The sequence below is a fragment of the Bemisia tabaci genome, chromosome 2, assembly GCF_918797505.1.
Source record: "Bemisia tabaci chromosome 2, PGI_BMITA_v3".
In the NCBI taxonomy this organism is placed as follows: Eukaryota; Metazoa; Arthropoda; class Insecta; order Hemiptera; family Aleyrodidae; genus Bemisia; species Bemisia tabaci.
Genome location: NC_092794.1, coordinates 34082214 through 34104413, shown reverse-complemented (window position 1 = coordinate 34104413; position 22200 = coordinate 34082214). Strand labels below are relative to the sequence as shown.

At 39.5% G+C, this 22200-nt stretch overlaps 1 protein-coding gene across 3 annotated transcripts in view; it reads right to left on the bottom strand.

Moving 5' to 3' along the window:
- Window positions 1-22200, bottom strand: part of Fdx2 (Adrenodoxin-like protein 2, mitochondrial Ferredoxin 2) — a 117213-nt gene that overhangs the window by 34369 nt on the left and 60644 nt on the right. The window contains exons 3-4 of one of the 3 annotated variants that reach the window (XM_072297199.1): window positions 16680-16812; window positions 10628-14650 (exon numbers count right to left, since the gene is read on the bottom strand). In XM_072297199.1, the coding sequence (XP_072153300.1) occupies window positions 14614-14650; window positions 16680-16812 (170 nt within the window). In that variant the 3' untranslated portion in view covers window positions 10628-14613. Of the gene's footprint in view, window positions 1-10627; window positions 15056-16679; window positions 16813-22200 lie in introns of those variants that run through there. The other 2 variants (XM_072297198.1, XM_072297200.1) reach the window with 2 other exon arrangements.

Sequence of the window (22200 nt, the reverse complement as noted above, 5' to 3'; positions counted from 1 at the left end):
CAAGAATTTTGACTCAGGTTTTTGGGCTCAAAATGACATGAAAATTCATAAATCTCAACGCTCAAAATCCCTGAGGTCTGCATCTTGCTCCAGAATTTTAATTTGGTAAGTGGGGTTTCGATTACAATGTAGTTTTACTCGTAGAACTCGAAGTTTTGATCGAAAATTCAATAGACCTCACTGGGTGGGCTTAAATTCGAAAGTTAGGCCACTATGAGGCAAGTTAAGGGCAAAAATGTGTAAATCCGACAGATGTCAAGAAGTGAGGGTTCTTGAGGGGTTGAGTGAGGGGGGTTTCATGGGTAACTCTCGTCAAAACTTTCTATCTACGACCTGAGATGGAATATTTTATGAAAAATATAATTTCGAAATTCATGCATTTTTGTGAAAAATTGATGGAATATTGAAAAAATTGTTAAGAACGAAGGAAATCACGAACTTTTGGTTTCTTCAAGCCCCAAACACTGTTTTATTTGACACCTATATCAGATATGAGTAATGCTAATAATAATTACGATTTTAGGATATGGTTTCTTCCTTTTGAGGCCCATCGGACCTTCAAACTGACAGCTACCTTAAGCCCGTGCCGCGATCAAATGAACTCATCAAATGCAAAATGGTGGGTTCATCAATATTTGACGGCCCGCTAACTTTTGATAACGGACTTGGGCGAAAACCTGTCGCCATCTTGCATTAGATGAGTATTTTATGGCTTTATTTTATTTGATCGTGAGACACGGACTTACATGGAAGAGGACTATTTTGTCTGAAATTGTAATCAGAAAACTCTAAGATTCTTTAGTCACAAAGTTTTGATTGGTTTAAATGTGTTTTAGACAGGGCCGGATTTAAGTGAATGGGGAGCCCAGGGCAAAACCCCCTCCCCCTGCCATATTTTATTTTTTCCTGCAAAGGGATTTCTGTAATTATTTCATTCGTGTGGTTTGCAGTGCAGTTGGACCAACCTGTCGGCTTGAATTTGGTAGACAATCACAGATAGACACATGTTAGTGGCACTATTTATTTCAAATGCGTAAAATACCAACTCGATTAATGGGATTGCATTTTGCGAAAAGGAACCACTAGCATTGCAATGTTGCTAAGATTGTGCAACTTCTTTTGTCTTGGAGGAAAAACCTGATTATCCATTAATAGTTTCTATTTTACTCGCTAAAAACTGTGAATTAAAGACAAAAATTACCGTATAAATTTCATAGTTTTTTAAAATTTCCACAATTTCATTGCAAATGATGAAGTCGCACAATCTTAGCATCATTGCAATGCTAGTGGTTCCTTTTTGCAAAATGCAGTCCAATTATTTTCAATTTTTCAGCGTAAACGGCAAAAAATCAGCACTAAAAGTTTTTTACACAAACCAAAAATCAGCACTTCTGCTGAAATTTCAGCACATATGAGACCCCTCGGCGAGGTAATTGTCATGAAAAATGATGAAAGGTGGTATCCAATAGCTCAACAAGTGCATCTACCTACTCGCCCAGAAAGTATAGGGGAGGACACAACCAAAAACCGTGTACAACGTACACTCACTTTTTTGGGTATAACATAAGAAAGTAAATCATTACAACGTTCTTTGTAACTTTTCCTAACGTTGCCAAATTTCGTAGAACGTAGAGGGACTTAGGAGATGAATAATGACTTTCATGCAGATTTTTGGGAAACACTGATCTTGGGTAAGCGGTCTGTAGCACCAAGTCATGATTATAATTATAATATTAAGTCAAGGTCATAATTCACTTTGAAGTGACATCGACGTCATAATAAATCCAATTTCTGTAACTTTAAAACCATTTTTTTCGAAAAATTGGCAATGAAAGAACAAGTCACTAAGAACGTTGATGATGAACTTTTTTACATTCTTTTCAAAAATGAAAAGTACAGCAAAAATACAAACGATACACCCCTATGAAGGATGACTAAAGGTGGAGAAACATTCATAAGATCTGTACACATTCGAAAAGGCCGCAAAAGGTGACATCCTGGACAATTTTCACATCTTCGGAATCCAGATACAACTCTGCTTTTTTAATATGTTGTATAGATGGGTAAGATCTATTGCGTACGTCAATATAAAAGTTGCGCCCCACTTTCATAAACCATGGCGTGGCGATTTATCCAATCTTTTCCAATATTTGGCTCTTGGGTACGATTTTTCTTGAAAATTTGGCAACAGAGGAAAAATGTATACATGAATGTTTATTTGTTATTTTTACGTTCTTTCCCTCAACGCAAACAGTTTTCATAGACCGTGGGCCAGCAAGGGGTAACCCTTCCCCCCCCCCCCCCCCCCGTGGTAATATTTGAAGGTGGTGATTTTCTTGAAGCTCTCGACTAGTAGAATAAGATTTTTCTTGTTTACGCGAATTCTATCATGGTGGGGGGAGTAAGCCCCCCCTAAACCCCCCAAAATTGCTCAGAATTCCGACTTTTCCGCGAATTTTCCCACTTTTACCCGAAAGGGCTTGATTTTAGGGCAAAACTCCACATAACCATTCTGAAAGCTCGTGAAATTCTGGTTTAGGAGAGTTTTAAGTGACTTTCGTCATTACCCGCGGTTCCCCAAAATGGGGGGGGGGGGGGGGGGCTTGAAATGTCAAAACATCTCAAATTTCCGCGAAAATGACCGTTTCGCCGCGATTTCTCGCCAATAACGCGGAGAAGGTTGGTATTATCGTAAAATTGTTTACCCCTAAAATGATAGAGCATTAATTTTTCATACGAGGAGCGGCCTAACCCCTCGTGGGGGGGAGGGGGCCCCCCAGCAGTACCCACCCTATAAAAACCGTCAAGATTGGCCGCTTCCTTGATGTAGCGTTATGCGCAAAAATGGGCGGCAAAATGATAAAAAAGTGCGCTTGTTCTGAGAGAAAATCAGTGTGACTTCTTGTGGGAGGTGACAGGGGGGAGGGAGGTACATCCTCCTCCCTCCCCCTCCCCCTTCCCCCAAAAAATAATCACGAAATACGTTAACTAAACGCGCAAAATTCCACTTTGTAAGACGACTTTCAGGGCTTGTCATTAACACGCTTTACATTAACATAATTTAACGAGGGGGGGGGGGAGAAGGGTTTATCCTCCCCCTCCTCTTCCACCCATTCCCTCTCCCCCCAAAAAATAATCACGAAAAAATTAAAATAAACGCGAAAATTCCATACTCTAAAAGGCGACTTTCAGGGCGTACCATTGTCACGCTCACACTGATATAATTTAATGAGGGGAGAGGGGGGGGGCGTTAGACATCTTAGCCTCCTCAGCCAACATTAAAAATGGGTGGGGGAGGGGTAATTTAAAAACGTCACTTGCTTAATAATAGGAGGGACGGGGCAACCTAGCTGCAGGAGGAGAATTTCAAGATTTGAAGGGATACGTAATTAAATCAGGGAACGTAGAGATACTATTTTATTTTTTGGAAATTACTGAAACTGAGGGGAGCTTATTCATAATTGACGGAAATGTACATTCTTAAGCGTATGTCAACATTTTTGAAACGTTTGGAGAATAGGCTCAAAGTGTATTGGATCGTTTGCCGAGGTATTCAATCATTCATTTGGTCACAGACAGAAACTGCAGTGATAACTCTATCAAAAACATTATTATAAGGGGCTTATTCAGCGATTATGAGGGGGACTAGGGGATACTTTTTCATGAAGGACCCCCAACCAAAATACCCCTTAGTTTGGAAAGTACTTTAGGCAGGTGTAAAAACAAGAACCAACTTATCAATCTATTCTTAATTGAATGGAGCCGAAAGAAATACGCCCAATATTCTCACAGGAAAACGTATATTTAAGGTATGGAGAAGAGTCTACCCAGTTTACTTCCGCTGATGGTGTGAGAGTTGACTTCACCTTGCAAACTCAATAAAAATCAAACTAATAAGAAGCAAACACTCAAATAATTTTTCTTTTTTCCGAGTCGAACTATCTTGATAAATATCTGTCTGTGACCAAATGAATGATTGAATACTTCAGCAAACGATCCAAAACACTTTGAGCCTATTCCTATTCTCCAAACGTTTCAAAAATGTTGACATACGCTTAAGAATGTACACTTCCGTCAATTATGAATAAGCTCCCCTCAGTTTCAGTAATTTCCAAAAAATAAAATAGTATCTCTACGTTCCCTGATTTAATTACGTATCCCTTCAAATCTTGAAATTATCCTCCTGCAGCTAGGTTGCCCCGTCCCTCCTATTATTCAGCAAGTGACGTTTTTAAATTACCCCTCCCCCACCCTTTTGTACTGTTTGCTGGGGAGGCTAAGATGTCTACCGCCCCCCTCCCTCCCCTCATTAAATTATATTAGTGTGAGCGTGACAATGATACGCCCTGAAAGTCGCCTTTTAGAGTATGGAATTTTCGCGTTTATTTTAATTTTTTCGTGATTATTTTTTGGGGGGAGGCGGAAGGGGTGAAAGAGGAGGGGGAGGATAAACCCTCCTCTCCCCCCTCGTAAAATTATGTTAATGTAAAGCGTGTTAATGACAAGCCCTGAAAGTCGTCTTACAAAGTGGAATTTTGCGCGTTTGGTTAACATTTTTCGTGATTATTTTTTGGGGGGAGGGGGAGGGGGAGGGAGGAGGATGTACCTCCCTCCCCCCTGTCACCTCCCACAAGAAGTCACACTGATGTTCTCTCAGAACAAACGCACTTTTTTATCATTTTGCCGCCCATTTTTGCGCATATCGCTACATCAAGGAAGCGGCCAATCTTGACGGTTTTTATAGGGTGGGTACTGCTGGGGGGGCCCCCTCCCCCCACGAGGGGTTAGGCCGCCCCTCGTATGAAAAATTAATGCTCTATCATTTTAGAGATAAACAATTTTACGATATTACCAACCTTCTCCGCTTTATTGGCGAGAAATCGCGGCGAAACGGTCTTTTTCGCGGAAGTTTGAGATATTTTGACATTCTAAGCCCCCCCATTGTGGGGAACCGCGGGTAATGACGAAAGTCACTTAAAACTTTCTTAAACCAGAATTTCACGAGCTTTCAGGAAGGTGTTGTGGAGTTTTGCCCTAAAATCAAGCCCTTTCGGGTAAAAGTGGGAAAATTCGCGGAAAAGTCGGAATTCTGAGCAATTTTGGGGGGTTTAGGGGGGCCTTAATCCCCCCCCCCCCCCCCCACCACGATAGAGTTCGCGTAAACAAGAAAAATCTTATTCTACTAGTCGAGAGCTTCAAGAAAATCACCACCTTCAAAAATTACCACCGGGGGGGGGGGGGGGGGTTACCCCTTGCTGGCCCACGGTCGATCAGTTTAAATTAAGTTTTACAGTAGAATTGTGAGTAAAATTGGAAAAAACCCTAAATACGAGCCAAAAACGGCAACCATGGACTGTGAGGCCCCTAAAAATTCATCGGAGGCCATTATAAAGGCCAGAAATGGAAAGTACGCAAAAAAATACATAGGTATGACCTCGTGAAGCTTAAGAGAGGGAGTGTGCAGACGACTCCGAGCGGCGAGCGGCGCCCGGATTCCAGTCGGCGCGCGAATTATGTGCTCACCCAATTACGCACTTGTTTTTTTCTTTTTATCAATGCAGTATATGACCCGTTGGTAGTCGCGTTTTCCCGATAATTTTAGTATCAGCATATTTCCGCTTGTTTTCGACAAACCAGACTTTCGTCTGATTTGCGACTTGTCACTCTCGTTCTACCTTCCATTGAGGACTGGTGAGCAGTTTCTTTATTTCGAGTCCCGTTGCTCTAATTTTAATATTTATAATTTTGTGTTTGTGAAAAATAAAATATTTTTTTTAAAAAGGTTATCGTTTACCAAAACTCGTGCGGAGCGTAAACTTAGATTGCTCATGACTCCGCTACCAATCGTTTCGCATGGAGCTATGATATATCAAAAGAAATGGAAAAGTACGAATAATTTAAAGAACAGTTTATTGTTCGAATCGAGAATCCGGTGTACTAGGGTTGAAAAAAAAATTGACCCTTAAGAAAGTGCGGAAAATGGTAACATTGCAATCCTAAAGTACCTAAACAATCGAATTGAAAACACATTTCGAAAGAACGCAATTTTTGGAGAATTTTAACGCAAACCGCACCTCAATATCTCTTTTTGTTCAAAAGTTATGGAGCTCGACGGTTTTCAACTTAGCAACGCTGCTACGCGGAAAGAAATGCATTTCAGGCCTTGAAACTTTGGAAAAAGGCGTACCTATCCTATAATGAAGAATGACATACTGAAAATTCTTCAAAATCCTTTAGAGGGGAATTTTTGTCGATTTTGTATACACCCCTTTTTTCCTTTATAGATTGGTAACCTTGTCTTTCTGTCCATATTGCTCATTTAGAGTTGACGTTCGATCGATTAATGGCCTGAGGGAAACCGGAAACCGACCAAAAATCCTCGAAATTTACGCAAAAAGGCGATTTTTCACACCTTAACCGATGCATTCCATGGATTGTAAATGCAATTTCCAATTTTCTCTCTCTATTTCAACCTTAAGGTATATACTTACAAGTATTAAAAACTTACCAACGTGCATCGATACGGCAAGTATCTAAACGGAAATGAAAACCGGCCGGAATTGCTCAAAAATGACGGGAAAAGGCGACTTATCGCATAGTCAGGGGAGCATGTGTTCGAAAATTACGTCCCGTTTGCACATTTGTGATGCAAGTTTACTCTCTTCATTTTGGTCCCTAGAATGAGAAAATCTTTGCAAGACTCTCCGATTTTGATGCCAAGACCCCTAAAACAAGATGGCGGCCAAAATGGTGGCTAAAATTGAAATGTTGGTAAAACAGCACAAAACGTCAAGAGAGGTGTCGATTCTCATGTTTTTTGGATCGTAGAAAAATTAGTCATACACACCCTTCGACCCACAGAAATGCCCAAAATCCAAGATGGCGGCCGATTTTGGCTCTTTAGTGGCCACAACGTAAAATGCAGAGCAAAGAGAGGAGTGAACACTCAAGATATCTGTTTTCGAGGTTATAGATTCCAAAAAAATAGGGGGAAAAACATTTCATGACAAATGGTATAGATTTGGACCATGCAAAGGCCGAACTCATTTCCGAAAGGCACTCATTTTCCAGGTCAGTTTCTATTATTAGCATTATTGGTCTTTTTAGTACAGTACCCCTGCAGGGGCCCTGCAGAATGTGGGTGAATTTTTTCTCAGATACGCAATATTGAACTATTCCGATGTGTTTTGAGCCGCTGAATCTGAAAATTGCGTTTATTTTTCCCGATCACCTCTCTGTTTTTCGGAAAACTGACCGTTTGGACCGTGCAAAAGTCGAACTCGTCATTCATTTTGATTAGGGTACCTATTCAGGAACACTCGGACACTTCGTCTCCTCCCCGGAATAAACCCAATCAAGCATCTTCTTCATCAGTCCTACGTCCGTCATTCTATCGACATGACCGTACCAAGGAAGCTGTCTGATCATGACGTCGAATACGATTTCATTTTCGACTCCCATGATCTGACGCACTCTTTCATTGCGGACCCGATCGCTCCCAAAAATTCCTACAGCGACCTCCTCCAGAAATCCATCTCCGTAGCTCCCAGCATCCCCTGGGTCCGTTCCTTCAGCTGGTCAACTTCACAGTCATATGTAAGAATACTTTGACTAAAACGTTGTAAATTTTCCTCTTGTTCTCTATGGAAATCCGCGGATCCCAGAGGAGTCCATTGAACATCGCTGTAGCCTTCCTTGCTAGTATGTTTCTTTCCTTGATCTCTTGATACGTTCTTCCATCCTGGGTCAACCGCACCCCCAAGTACCTAAAGTGCGCGCAGCCCTTGATCTGCTGCCCATCCTCCAACTCAATGCTTTGCTGATCACCTTTCTATGTTGGTTTCTTGTATTTGCTGATGACCAAGTGGTGATTGCGCAAGATCAAGATGACGCCTAGTGCATGATGCGCACGTTGGTAGAGGATCATCAAAAGCAGGGTTTGGAAGTCAGCATATCCAAATAATTACCATAAAATAATCTCCCAGACGAGATAAGGTGATTCCTACGTATTTTGAGGCTACAGCGATGTTCAGTGGACTCCTCTGGGATCCGCGGATTTCCAAAGAGAACAAGAGGAAAATTTACAACGTTTTAGTCAAATTATTCTTACATATGACTGTGAAGTTGACCAGCTGAAGGAACGGACCCAGGGGATGCTGGGAGCTACGGAGATGGATTTCTGGAGGAGGTCGCTGTAGGAATTTTTGGGAGCGATCGGGTCCGCAATGAAAGAGTGCGTCAGATCATGGGAGTCGAAAATGAAATCGTATTCGACGTCATGATCAGACAGCTTCCTTGGTACGGTCATGTCGATAGAATGACGGACGTAGGACTGATGAAGAAGATGCTTGATTGGGTTTATTCCGGGGAGGAGACGAAGTGTCCGAGTGTTCCTGAATAGGTACCCTAATCAAAATGAATGACGAGTTCGACTTTTGCACGGTCCAAACGGTCAGTTTTCCGAAAAACAGAGAGGTGATCGGGAAAAATAAACGCAATTTTCAGATTCAGCGGCTCAAAACACATCGGAATAGTTCAATATTGCGTATCTGAGAAAAAATTCACCCACATTCTGCAGGGCCCCTGCAGGGGTACTGTACTAAAAAGACCAATAATGCTAATAATAGAAACTGACCTGGAAAATGAGTGCCTTTCGGAAATGAGTTCGGCCTTTGCATGGTCCAAATCTATACCATTTGTCATGAAATGTTTTTCCCCCTATTTTTTTGGAATCTATAACCTCGAAAACAGATATCTTGAGTGTTCACTCCTCTCTTTGCTCTGCATTTTACGTTGTGGCCACTAAAGAGCCAAAATCGGCCGCCATCTTGGATTTTGGGCATTTCTGTGGGTCGAAGGGTGTGTATGACTAATTTTTCTACGATCCAAAAAACATGAGAATCGACACCTCTCTTGACGTTTTGTGCTGTTTTACCAACATTTCAATTTTAGCCACCATTTTGGCCGCCATCTTGTTTTAGGGGTCTTGGCATCAAAATCGGAGAGTCTTGCAAAGATTTTCTCATTCTAGGGACCAAAATGAAGAGAGTAAACTTGCATCACAAATGTGCAAACGGGACGTAATTTTCGAACACATGCTCCCCTGACTATGCGATAAGTCGCCTTTTCCCGTCATTTTTGAGCAATTCCGGCCGGTTTTCATTTCCGTTTAGATACTTGCCGTATCGATGCACGTTGGTAAGTTTTTAATACTTGTAAGTATATACCTTAAGGTTGAAATAGAGAGAGAAAATTGGAAATTGCATTTACAATCCATGGAATGCATCGGTTAAGGTGTGAAAAATCGCCTTTTTGCGTAAATTTCGAGGATTTTTGGTCGGTTTCCGGTTTCCCTCAGGCCATTAATCGATCGGTGAATGTATGGGAAGCGTTGATAGTCTGATTTTATACATCGAAGAGGGTAAACTGGGGAAAAATATCGATAATTAAAGCGTTCATCATTGAAATATTTAAATTAACATGTAAAAAATCGTCTTTTTTTACCAATATTTGACCTTCTTGGGCCAATTTGAATTTTTTTAGGCCCTTAACCGTTCGATAGCAATTGAAAAAAGTATATCAACCAAAAGTATATATCTTAAGTTTGAAGTATGAAAAAAAAATCTAAAATCGGAGAGACAGTTTTTTAGATAATTCAGTTTGAACATTGAATGGCGAAAAAATAGTAAATTTTAAAAAACCCTAAATTACGGCCATTTAAGTAATTTTTAGCTCAATTTCGATGACATATTCAAAATCTACATGAAAAATTGGTTCGGACACTCTTTCAAAGTATGATGGGTTGATACAGAGTCTCGCTATGGAGAGTCAAAGAGAGGGAAGTCGAGAAAATGAGAATCGCTAAAACGGGCTTTTTTGAATATCGCTAAAATTCACCCAATCTTTGGGGGTCAATATCTCGCGAACGGGGCGTCGGAAGGGAAAACCTTTCGATTCGGTTTCTTAGAATGATGTAACGACCCCGTATACCAATTTTCAGCCAAATCGGAGGGGGTCGGGTTCCGAGCTTGGCACAGTTGACGTGGAGTGACCCTACAGTCTTTTTCTAAACTGCCTGTAAATATTGCACGATAATATTGACAAAAAGAAATGTCTAAAGACAGTGGCTAGAGTAGCTACTCTAGTTGGAAGGACATTTTTCGAGCTCATTTTTGCGCATTAAATGATAGTTACTTCTGTTGTGCGGGGAAGTGTGACTCTTTTATAGGTGTGATTTTGAACAGTTAATTTCTTTGCTGCTTAAATAATTCGCGAAAATGTTTCTCCACTAGAATGCACTAGTGTTCTAGTCGAGTCGTAGTGTATTTCTAGTCGAATTTGTGCTAGATACAATAATTTCGGTGACTTTTTGAGGTACAGTGTGGTTCTCCGTAAAAATCTTGTGCAACTGTGCTTGCAGCTTTCACTACTACAGAGTGCTGGGTATTTAATTTAAAAAATTTTCTATGGGCGAATCGATCAAAGAGAGTATGTCCTACAATGCTGGTTTTAAATTTTAAGAATTCAACAATTATTGTTACAACTGCACGCATTTGAATCTTTCATTAGCGTTTTTCTCACATTTGTCATTTCTGTTATTAGTGGTTATTCAAAAGATTTCTTCAAGTTGTGCTGAAATAAATGAATTCTGTTTAATTTGGAATGATGATGATTTTAAAAACGAGACAATAGGTACACTTAAACAACAAGTGAAACAAATCGAAAAGAGCATAACAGAAAAATTGCAGAATCCAGCGTCAGGATAAAAAAACAAGTATTAAAAAACGATTTTGTAAGATAAAATAAGTAAGTAACACAAAGAACATACCTAAATAACAGAATAATTACAGCAATAACCACTATGATGGTGCATACGGGATAAAAACAAGAGGAACTGCTAAGAAATGGAGAAACATTAGGAATACTATCTTTTGGCTTCCAGCAAAATGATATAGTACTTCATGTATCAGTTGACAACCACACAAGTTCGGGTTAGAAGTTCTAACTAAAATTCTATTACATCCAGTGATTCCATTCCAAAAGAAGAGAACCATTCAGGTTTAAAAGCATGAATAAACGAGAGAGTGTTCTTCTAAAATAAAAATTTGCAACTAAAAAAAAAGTAGGTTTTTGATGTGATTCAAAGACATTAAGAGAATAAAATTTCCATAGACTTTTGGGAGAAATTACTCTTCTTGTTCATGCTTCGGCAAGGAGCATGGGGAAAATTGATAATTAAACATTTGAAAATGCTACGAATCTTTGTTGCTTTTCTGAGCGCCTTTAAGATAAATCTTCCCATCTGATTCAAGAACTATGGGCTACATAGGTGCTTCGAAAATCTTGAAATTGTTGGCAAATTGAATTGCGCTTGCACTCATTATCGCAGAGTGCATAAACTTGCAGTATATAACAGAGACCCTGGATCATATCAGTAGCAAAGAATTGAAATATTTATTTGAGAGCCCCTCTTCGTTCTTGATGATAGTAAATGGAAGCCGACATACACTGAATGAAACCAATGTATTGTGTCAAAACTTGCGCTACACGGAGAGTTAGTACAGTGCACGTTCGCTCATTCGAAGCTTTTCAATCTGAAAAGTGTTATAATCCGAAGGCAAGGATAATATCTTTGAAAAAACTCTCTAATTCAAAGAGTTTCAACGTATTTGGTCCCCTCGTTCTTTCAAAATGTTGAGCTCAAAGCCGGCTTGTAAATCAGCTCTGTACATCGAAGTATTCAGCTCCACATGCTCTGTAATTCGAATGGACACACTGGACGCTGTAGTCGGGGTCTGTTACTTGCAAAAGATACAGCCAAATGAGTTCATTTTTAAACGATGAATTCGCTTAAAATGACATTGAGCACATCAAAATAGTCTGAAATCCGCATTGCTTGAACACGTCTATTCAAATTTACCGCGTATGCAGGCGGTTTCTCTTGAAGGCAGGTAGGTTTGTCTCGAGAGAGACATAACCTAAATAAACAAACAATCTCGTGAACTGTTAAGAACTCTCCGTGCGGAAGATTTGAATTGATTTACAGCTTTTGTTTTTGCAAAATAAAGGAAGTCAAAGGAAAAAAAAAAAAAAAAAAAAAAAACGCTTGAGAACAATTGAAATCATAAGATAGAAATGTAAGTTAACTCATTTGATTACTCACATTAGTTTATCTTACTCCTCAGCCTGTGCAAACCTGGTCGGCGGTGACTGAGAAAAACTGTCCACAGACGTAGGAAACATAAGAAAGCGTATTACAAACAATGCAGATTGTGCACTAAGGAATGGGTTTCAGACTTTTTTGACGTACTCAACGTTATTTACGTGCAATTTTACACGTAAAGAGAAAATTTATTTGACTGTATCTCTTGTGAGCAATAGACCCATTCCAAGTCCTCTTGGTGGATGGCAAAGGAATGTCTGAACAGCTGCTTGATTATCCAGGCGCACGCCTCAAAAGAGGAGCTATGTAATCAGTGCGTGAGCGATACACTGGTGGTGCGAGTTTAATTTATTAAGTAAGCACGGCAAGTTAACTTTTACATAAAAAAGAAGAAGTTTTACAGGCCGTTAAAGATGGCCAAAAAAAGATGAAATCGCGAAATCGTACAATAAACCACCGTCAACTTCATCAAAAAGTATGAAAACCGAAGAAAAAATAAAACTTTAGTGCCATAGTGGTGCAACAAAACGGTAATGGTCCAAAGACTGCGAATTACCACAGCTCGAGGAAAAGCTAATGAAAGGGTTTAAACAATGCCGAGTCAAGAACGTTCCTGTGGGAGGGTTTCTGGAAAAACAATAGTGCACGCATCAGAGTTGGGTGGGCATTGTTAATTTTTGGGCAAATGATGGCTAGCTTTCTATTTTAAATTACAAATCTATATTCCATGTGCTTTCCATATGGATGCTGAAATGATAGAACAGGGCCGTAAAATGCTACTGTTTAGACAGTTGCACGGCTCATACTGTCTCATCCACGTTAAAACATATCGAAGTTGAACTTCTCCCTGCACAGACAAGTAGTAAGCTTCAGCCTTCAGACCAAGGCATAATCAAGAAGTTGGAGATGTTCTACTGCACTAAAATTGTGAGATTGGTGCTTGAGTGTATTCAAGAGGATATAGACCCGTCAGAAGTCATTTTGATTGCCATGAGGATGACCCATGAGGCGTGAGCAAATCTTACGGAGGGAACGATTAAAAACAGTTTCGGGCATTGTGGATTTGTGAATGAGAATTTTCCGCCCTCTTCAAACCATAAGAATCTCAGAAGGAAAAAAAATAAAACTTCTGCTTCCTCATCGGCAAAAAAAGGGATGGTGTTCCGATTACTCAGCTGTCTTTAACTTGGCTCCCCTCAATTCTAGTCGAATGGAACCATCTCTAGTCTGTCAAACAACTCCTCATCTCGTTTGCATGAGGAATTCGTTCCATCAGACGATAATCTTAATGTGTGCGGCACTCTCACAGATGCTGAAATAATCGATAGGGTTGAGACATCCAAAAAGATGAAGACGACACGGTGGAAAAAACGACAACGCTGCAACATGCTGTTACTTTAAAGCAAGCAGCTGCTCTTTTGGAAATTTAACGATGCTATCTCGAACAGCTTGATATCAGTGACAACGTTCTCAGAGCATTATCAACAATGGGGTTGTTGGATGGGTGAGGGATTTGAGAATAAAAATTTCATAGCTATAAAACTTTACATGACAAAAACAATGGTAACGTTAAAAAATCAAGAATCGAGTTCTAAAGCCCGAAAAAGCTCGCTGAAGTTCCATCAAATTCAAGTTGGAAATAGAGACTTTTCATTGGCTGCTGTACAGTCGGTCAAACTACGCATCACACCGCATGAGAGTCTCTCCTCACCGCCATTACCCACCCCCACATCTTGACCGCGCGTTTATCTAGTCGTGGTCACGTTAGGTTGAGCTCATCTCGAGCACTGAGTGGCTTCGATGATGAGCGGAGCTGCCGGAAGAACCCGAGCAGGGCCGGTTGCTGCTTGCTACGCACCGCCCTTCGCTCGGCTCCTACGCTCCGTGAAGAAAAGGGGAAAGGAGTAATTTTAACTTACTTTTCGACCTAGTAATCATTGTAAAGAGCCAAAAACTGAGTCTGAAAATTATTTATCTTACCTTTAGGTATCCATGAAGATAAACGAAGCGGGTTTGGTCGGATAACTCGATTTTTCCTGAATTTTTACAATACTCATATTAGCAAGCAGTTTAGATAGCAAAAACCCGAGGGCCGTGCGTTGTGACGTCAGAGTCACGTGATTTCGAGGCGCGGGATGGAACCACGTTTCAAATCGTTCCTGACTTTTCAGGGCTTTTTCTCCAAGTTCCAATTATCAGAAAATTTGTAAAAAAATACCTTGACAATCAGTATACCTCCAACTTGTAGAACTTAAATTAAAAAAAAATCATGCAAAAACCGCGTTAAAAGCAACATGGACCGCGCGGTATGATGCCCTCTCACAGTCCAAGATAACGGACTTCTTTCCGAAGTAGATTTCCCGATTTTGCTTTCTCATCAAGCTTGTTTACAAACCTTGTGATTTGTACTTACAAATCTATATCTTGGACATACAAATTTTCTACTTTCATTAACAATGGTCGTTTTCCATCTTCCTCCTCTTAATTCTGCAAAAAAAATGACAACCATCATCACCACTTTGAACGATAAGAGCTAATTAAAAAATCTCTGTATTTCGACATTTTTTGTCACCACTCTCTGTAATATGAAATCTTTTGTCACCACTCTCTGTAATATGAAATCTCGCCAATTCGAACTCAAGCCACGGTCTCTTGAATTTCGAATTAACGAGCGTGCACTGGATGTATACGCAGATTTAATAACTAAAACGGCCCTATCTAACATCTTGATTTCACAATTAAAAATGTGTGAAATCCCAGAGTGAAATGAGCTCACATTGCTCGGAATAAAAAAAACATCACCGTTCTCTGGCATCATTCACAGTTGCTGGAATTTGCACCTCTAGTCCACTTAAATCTTCAGTCAAAATTATCTGACAACCTAACCTGGAACTGTCAAAAATTACGGTTAGCTGTGCTTGAAATATTGCCCCATCTTGGGGTAAATTTGCTCAACTGATGGTGAGTGGGGAAAGGTTGGATTAGGTTAATTGCAGGGCTATCCATCCAAACCACAGGTGGAAATTCTTGCAGAATTAAGAGAACAAAATTGATTAGCAGCTAGAAGAAATACAAAAACAACAACAGGGTCACGTGATGGGATTACTCATTGTTGATATCTACACCGATTTTTGGTTCAACTTCTAGTAGGAAATCGTAAAAAAAACCATGTTTTTATTTTAAGATTTTTGATTCCTGAGAGTAACTCCGTTTGGAATCTTTTAGATATTATTTCTGATCAAACTAGACGCCTATGCATACATACCTTTTTGTTCATCCATTAGCGCTTTTATCACCTATTCTACTTTTTACCAGCAATTCTTGAAAGCCCAGCTTAAATTAGGGCTAACTGAACCATTGGTGAAAGAATTACCGTTTAGAGTATTTTTTCATTAAAATAGGGATAAAAGTAGGTGAAGTGAAACAGTGCATGAAATGACGTTCAAGATCCGATCAAAAAATTATGAGAACTAAAAACTACTGGTTTAGTTATCCTCATTGAAAGTAAAAATGCTAAAAACTACAGAAACTCTATGGTGATCGAAATCCAATTTTGTTGATTTGTAAATGTTCAAAGCTTCTATTGATAAAACTAGTGCTTCTCACTACTTCGGAAGAAATTTCGAAAGCAGTGGGTAGCAAGAAAAACCAGAATCCTTGGATGCGCAGCGCTACAGTCGTGACATCGAAGGCAACAAGAAAAAAAGGATACGACACTTTTCATTTTTTTTTCCGCAGCAATCTGTAAATCTTATTTGAGGGCGAATGAAACAGGGTAGCTAGCAAATTTCATTTGATCATTCCTTGACTTTTCTCTGACTTCTAATGAAATTCCCTGACTTTTTTACGATAACGTAAAGGCACTTAATTGATGTGGTTAAAACGTTGGCATAACAACGCGATCAGCTAGCCCGCCATGGACCCGATTCTCACGAGGAACCCGTCTCCACAAAAAATTCCCTGATCGTTGACGACATTCCCTGACTTTTCCCTCATTTTATTTGGTCGAGCTGCATTCCCAGACTTCTCCCAGTTTTCTTGGTCGCTAGCCACCCGGTAAAATATATTCTGCGGGATACAAAATTGTTTTTTCTTGTCTCTCCTAAAATTGGTTCTCACTACCTGAAAAAAAATGTTAACTACTTACCTTGAAAAAATTTCTCACTAACCTTGTTAGGTTTTCTTACAAACGTCGTTCCATACATACCTAATTTTACTCTCGGAATTTGTTCCAATATAATGAGCGTTAATAATATAGTACACATGTTCAGCAATCATGGATGATCAGTAAGAATTTTATGTTGCTTCAATTTTTTGCTGATAAGTGGTGTTGGCAGACACACATACTAGAAGTGATCGAGAGTATAATCACGCCCCAATTGAGTGGTGGTGCAGAGAGTTATATAAGATCAGGTCACTCCCCCATTTTACTGGTGTCGTCTTCAATGGATTGGGCGGGTACTGGAAATGATTCCATATAAACTACTGAGGGGAAAACATTGAAGGAAATACTCACGTATCACAAAGGCCATGCGCTAAGTCTAACATGTCTAATTCTTCGTCAGTTGGCTTTTCTGGTAACCTGTCATAGTCCTCTTTCCTTAGAATGACATGACAAGTTGAACAGGTTAATGTTCCTTCACAGGCACCTATTCACAATTACAGAGAAAACAAATTAATGAGAATATTGACCAACTATATTTGAAAATAAAGAAATATGGATAGTAGGTAGTATAATAATAGGAGTGTAACCGTGGATATTGTGTCAAACTGCACAAAAATAGGAATTAAAATTGGCGAGTGTGAGGAGGACAGTGGTGTGGAAAAATTGTGTATTAAAATGGATTAAGTTGAGAAGGTGAATAGTACTGCATGTTGCCTCTTCAATATGTGGTGATACCACATGCTTGGGTATCTGATCCTTTCAAACCTGAGCAGATACCAGTTGCCTCCGAACATCCGTGGGAGGCAGACGTGCCTCGCTCATTAACTCTTTTTAGCCGAGGCAAACCTGAAGTGGATCTCGACCCGAACCGAGGTCCGAAGTTCAGGTGCGTCGAAGGCCTTAAAAGTGCATTGTAGCGGACGGAGTGAAGTTCACGCACCAAAACAATCCTGGAGTCGCGTTCGAAAAAATGTTAACACTTCGTGCCTTGCTGTTATATCGGCAGTACATACTTCGATTGTGTAAAATGCTCACGTAGAATGTTCAAGAAGCAGTTGCCAGCTTTTCAAGAAAGGTATACAAGTGAACCGAATCCGTTCGCTTGAGGTCGATGGACCCAGGTCAGTCCATAAGGAAAGTTGAGCGTGGTAATCTTTGCATAACGGCGACGAGGGCTGTCCACGTTGCCAAAAGATTGCCCCATCTGCTTGTCCCATTCTACTGTTTCCTCGATCCGATCACATTGGTCTTATGCAGATCGAGGGGGACCTATGCAACAAAGCAGTGCAAATTGGGAAACGTTTAGAAAGTAATGGAAAAGCCAATCGATGGAATTTTCGCCAGATTGGAAGATTCTAAAGAACATCTTGTTATTGGACTGACCTAGGTCTATCGACCTTGCGTTCGCTAGAACTAAACGTTTGAGCTGATCTACAAGAATCAAGCATCAACACACAGTTCTGTGACTGACGTGACTGACCCATTTCTTATCACATAAAAAAACTGAAAACGTAAATTTTCTGTTATTTAATACATAAAACATTTTTCAAAAACTCGTGAAAAATCGTGGAGAAGTAACAATTAGAATAACCATTTAGAGTATTATATATTTTAGAAGTAAAATGTCTCATGAAACTTATACAACAACTTTTTGAAAGAAAGACTCGTGTTAGAAGAGTTAGTTTTTTTTTGGATGGCGTTATTCGGCGGTACGGTACCGCCAGATAAAACGTTATTCGGCGGTTGGACCCTGACTGGAAAATCTTCTAAGTATCGCTGAGGTGTTTTTAACGGAATTTCCCCTGACAAGAAAATATTCTAAGTATCGCTGAGGTGCCTTTGCCAGATGACTTTTTGACCGCTAACCGGAAAATTTCGTCGGATCGGCCGATTTAGCTCAAATTCAATACCAAATCAGTCCTAGGGGAGAACTACCACCCGTAAAAATTTCAGCTCAAAATATTCATTTTCGCTCGAGTTATCGAGTGGACAAGATTTGACCTCCCCCCACTTTCGAGCCCCACCCCTCAAAATCTATTGCCTCAAATTTCAATTTTTTTCCGCAGAATAGTAATTCTAATGAGTCTCTACTAAATGCAAAAAAATTGGTCAAAATATCTTTCAACGTAAGAAAGGTATAACTACTCAAAAATCGAAAACTCTTAAAAAGGCGGAAATACATACATACATACATATATATACCCGCCCGGCAAGGGAGCAATGTGTACGTTGCCGCAACGTTGCAAGGCAACATTTTTGATGATATTGCTTTGTAAAGGTAAAGCAGCAACGTTTAAGCAATGTTTCAGCAATGTTGCCTGACATTATATTTTAGACAATATTTTCAAAACGTTTTTAGAAATGTTTCTGGAACATTATTAAAAAACGTTTCAATAAATATTTCTTAGATATATTGTGACAACGTTGTTAAACATTATTAGTCAGGGAGAAACACGATTTGACCCGGAACAAATTGCTGAACAAACTTTTCCTATGTAAACGTCATCAGTAGGTCCTCCTGAAGAACATACCAAAAGTTTACCACGGTCCGACCTCGGAACACCCCCCAAAATGCCTAAATTTCAAAATGGCGGCCATAATAAGGCCTCTGGGATTTCGGTTTTTTAAAATGCGCATATAGTGTCATGTGAGGTATCAATCCCTGTGTAATTTTGGTCGTAGAAATCAGATATGAGGTCAAGCAGATGCTGTGCTGCAAATCGGAGGGGACACTTTTCCACTGTTTCAGGTGTTCTCCTTTCTGTTGTTTCTCAACAGATGATTTTCTCCAATCAATATAAGAGAATGCGCCCTCATACAATGTCGCAAAAATATGTATATGTGTATACAAAAATAAACAAAAATTAATTGATAGATAATTCAAAAAATAAAAAAATTAACAATAAAAATATACAAATGAAGATAAAATTAAAAAAAATAAAAAAATAATTTAAAAATAAAAAATAAAATAAAAAAAATAAATATAAATAATTAGAAAATAATTTAATACAAAATAAAAATACCAAATAATTATAATAATAATAAATTATTATAATATAATTAAATAAATAATTAAAATAATAATAATTTTATTTATATAAAATGAATATATTTATTCAATTCTTTTTTAATTTTTTTTTCATACTCCTTTTTTTTAAAAACTTGATCCTAATATTATGTTCAGTATCCTTCGTTGTAGAATTATGCACAGAAATGCAAGAATATCATTGCTTTCTATCATTGAACCAGATCTAGGGGTGTTTATTAATGCTAAATAACCAAACTCTATCACGCGAGCGTCCGTAGCTGAGTGGCAGCGACACACGGGCGATCACTGAAGTTTAGCAACGTCGGGCGTAGTTAGTACTTCGATGGGAGCCCGCTTGGGAACCCGGGCGGAGCGCGGCTACTATCGGACTTAAAGTGAATTTCGGGTGCCTAAGAAGCGCTCCTCTGCGGTCCACATTGAATTCTAGGAGTAAAAATGCAGAGTACTCCTATAATAAATCACCGAAATTTTTTCACCGTATTTTTGCAACATTCCCATTATGTTGCTAAAACGTATTTTTGCAACATTCCCATTATGTTGCTAAAACACATTGCAGACACATTGCCAATTACGTTCATGCAAGCTGACAAAATTACACGTACCCGCCGGGCGGGTATATATATAATTCTAATTTCATGGTTATTTTATGTTTAATAAAGCGAACTTCATGAGTTGTATAACAACATGAGTTTCATGAGTTTATACAACTCATGAAGTTCGCTTTATTATATATATATATACACATGAATTTGAATGGCATATATTTTCGTGATCTACGACCCGTGATCGGTGCTCTTCACAAGGTCTCGGGTCTGGGTCCGACATCATAGGAGAATGCAATAGTGTATTTCTTCGGAAAATACACTAAAAATAGAGAAAAGTGTCAATCAGCGCGAACTGTTAAGCGCGTCAGCGACGTGCCCAGTCCGTGCCGTGAGCCAAGTTGAGAGTCAGCGCGAACTTTTCAGCGCACCTAAAAGATGTGCCAAGTTCGTGCCGGTAGCTGCTCAATTGACTCAGTGGAGTCAGAAGTCAGGGTAAGTGATGTAACACGGGGTAATGTTTCACACTTTAGATTTATTTGTCGAAGTGACGTACATCAGTTGTACCCACTCTGCGGCAAATAAATAGGATTTGTCTACTGGACAGGCCAGGAGCCTCGAATTCAAGAGAAGCGCAGGGGGCTCTGAAAACGGGACTGAATTGCAGCGGCAAGAGCGGCCGCTGGGAAGACGGGGTCCTCCACTCGGCGAGGAATGCGCGCGCATCTGGGGCGCTGGGGTGGGGATGATACAACGAGGGGTGGCCCTGGCCAAGGAGCCGTCAGGAGACGGAGGGCGAGGGGGGTCTACATAGGAATAAGTCAAATAGCACCGCAGAGTGGTGAACATACAAAAATGAAACTAAATGAATATCTTATGATTAATGAATAAAATTGTACATGTCTGAAAGTAGATAAAAACTTAAAATAGCATAAGTAGGTCGATTGAAATCCAACATAGGGTAGCCTGGGGTTAAGTGGGCACGGCGGGTTAACTGAACACTCGACCTAGCTGCCACCTGGTGGGCAAACTCAAAACCAACTACGCGTCAATTTCATCAGTTTATAGACCCTTACTAGTGTACCTTGCGCTGAGTTGATAATCTTTGTTTTTTTTTGAAGTTATGTTTACAAATGTGTTTCGTGGGGCGAAAAGTAAATTCCCGGTGCTGAGAACTGAAGCCCAAATGACATATCTAGCTTTTGAGGAAGGCTTTGGTAAGTGCTTTATTGTTTCATCTATAGTTTTATGTACTATTTCCAGTGATTACTTTGGTAATTATTCCAATTGAGTACTATTTATGATTTTTTTTCTCTGAAATTCCGAAATGGGGTTAACTGAACACTACCAAATGGGGTTAACTGAACACTACCAAATGGGATTAAAGAGGGCATTCCCAGTTAACCCCATAGATTACAAGTTAGCCAAAACATTCACTAAAACTTGTTTTTTGATTTTAATTGCAGTATTTTAACAACTAAAAAGAGAAAAAGGACAACCAACCATGGGACCTATTCAGAAGTCATTGAAATAAGTTTTCCGTATCTCTTAGTGAAAATGTACATAATATAAGTATTAAGACAAACAAAAAATCATCCTCAGATGTATTTTTTTAATTTTTAAGACTTTTCCACTTGTTCATTTGACTTAATAAAAGTTTCCTCTTTCAAAAGTATGCTTTTTCATCTTAGTGTCCAGTCAACCCACCCCCAGTGCCCAGTTAACCCACCCCACGGGGTTAACTGAGCACTTTCCCATTTTTTACAAAATCTAAATTTTGACCATGAAGAAATTTAAAAAATGAAACATACTATTTTTTGCAGATACCTTACATTATACTGAAGACATTGTACTTTAAAGATTAACTCTATCACCAAATTTGTTTTATGATTTTTCAAACAAAATGGTGCCCACTTAACCCCAGTCTACCCTACCCCCGACCGCGAACTACTCGAGGGCTCGCAATAAAACTAAAAACACTGATCATCGAACCCTATAATGAAACTTACGTATTTACAAGTATTTTATGTCAAAATCACCACGCATGTTGCGCAATGTGTAATTTTGATACCAATCTGAATCTTCTATTTCGATGGACACATGAAGTGAGACCTACTCTCACAAACGATGAGCGAGAACTGAGGCTTCAGAAGAGCTGCTCAAAATTTTAGGGAAGAAAGCAAGTAATAAAATCAAAAAGAGGAGAAAAACATAAAATTGAACTGTTCAGAGCCGTGTTTCATATTGCGGTTTCTTGAGCTGCAAATGAGCCTTTCAAGTT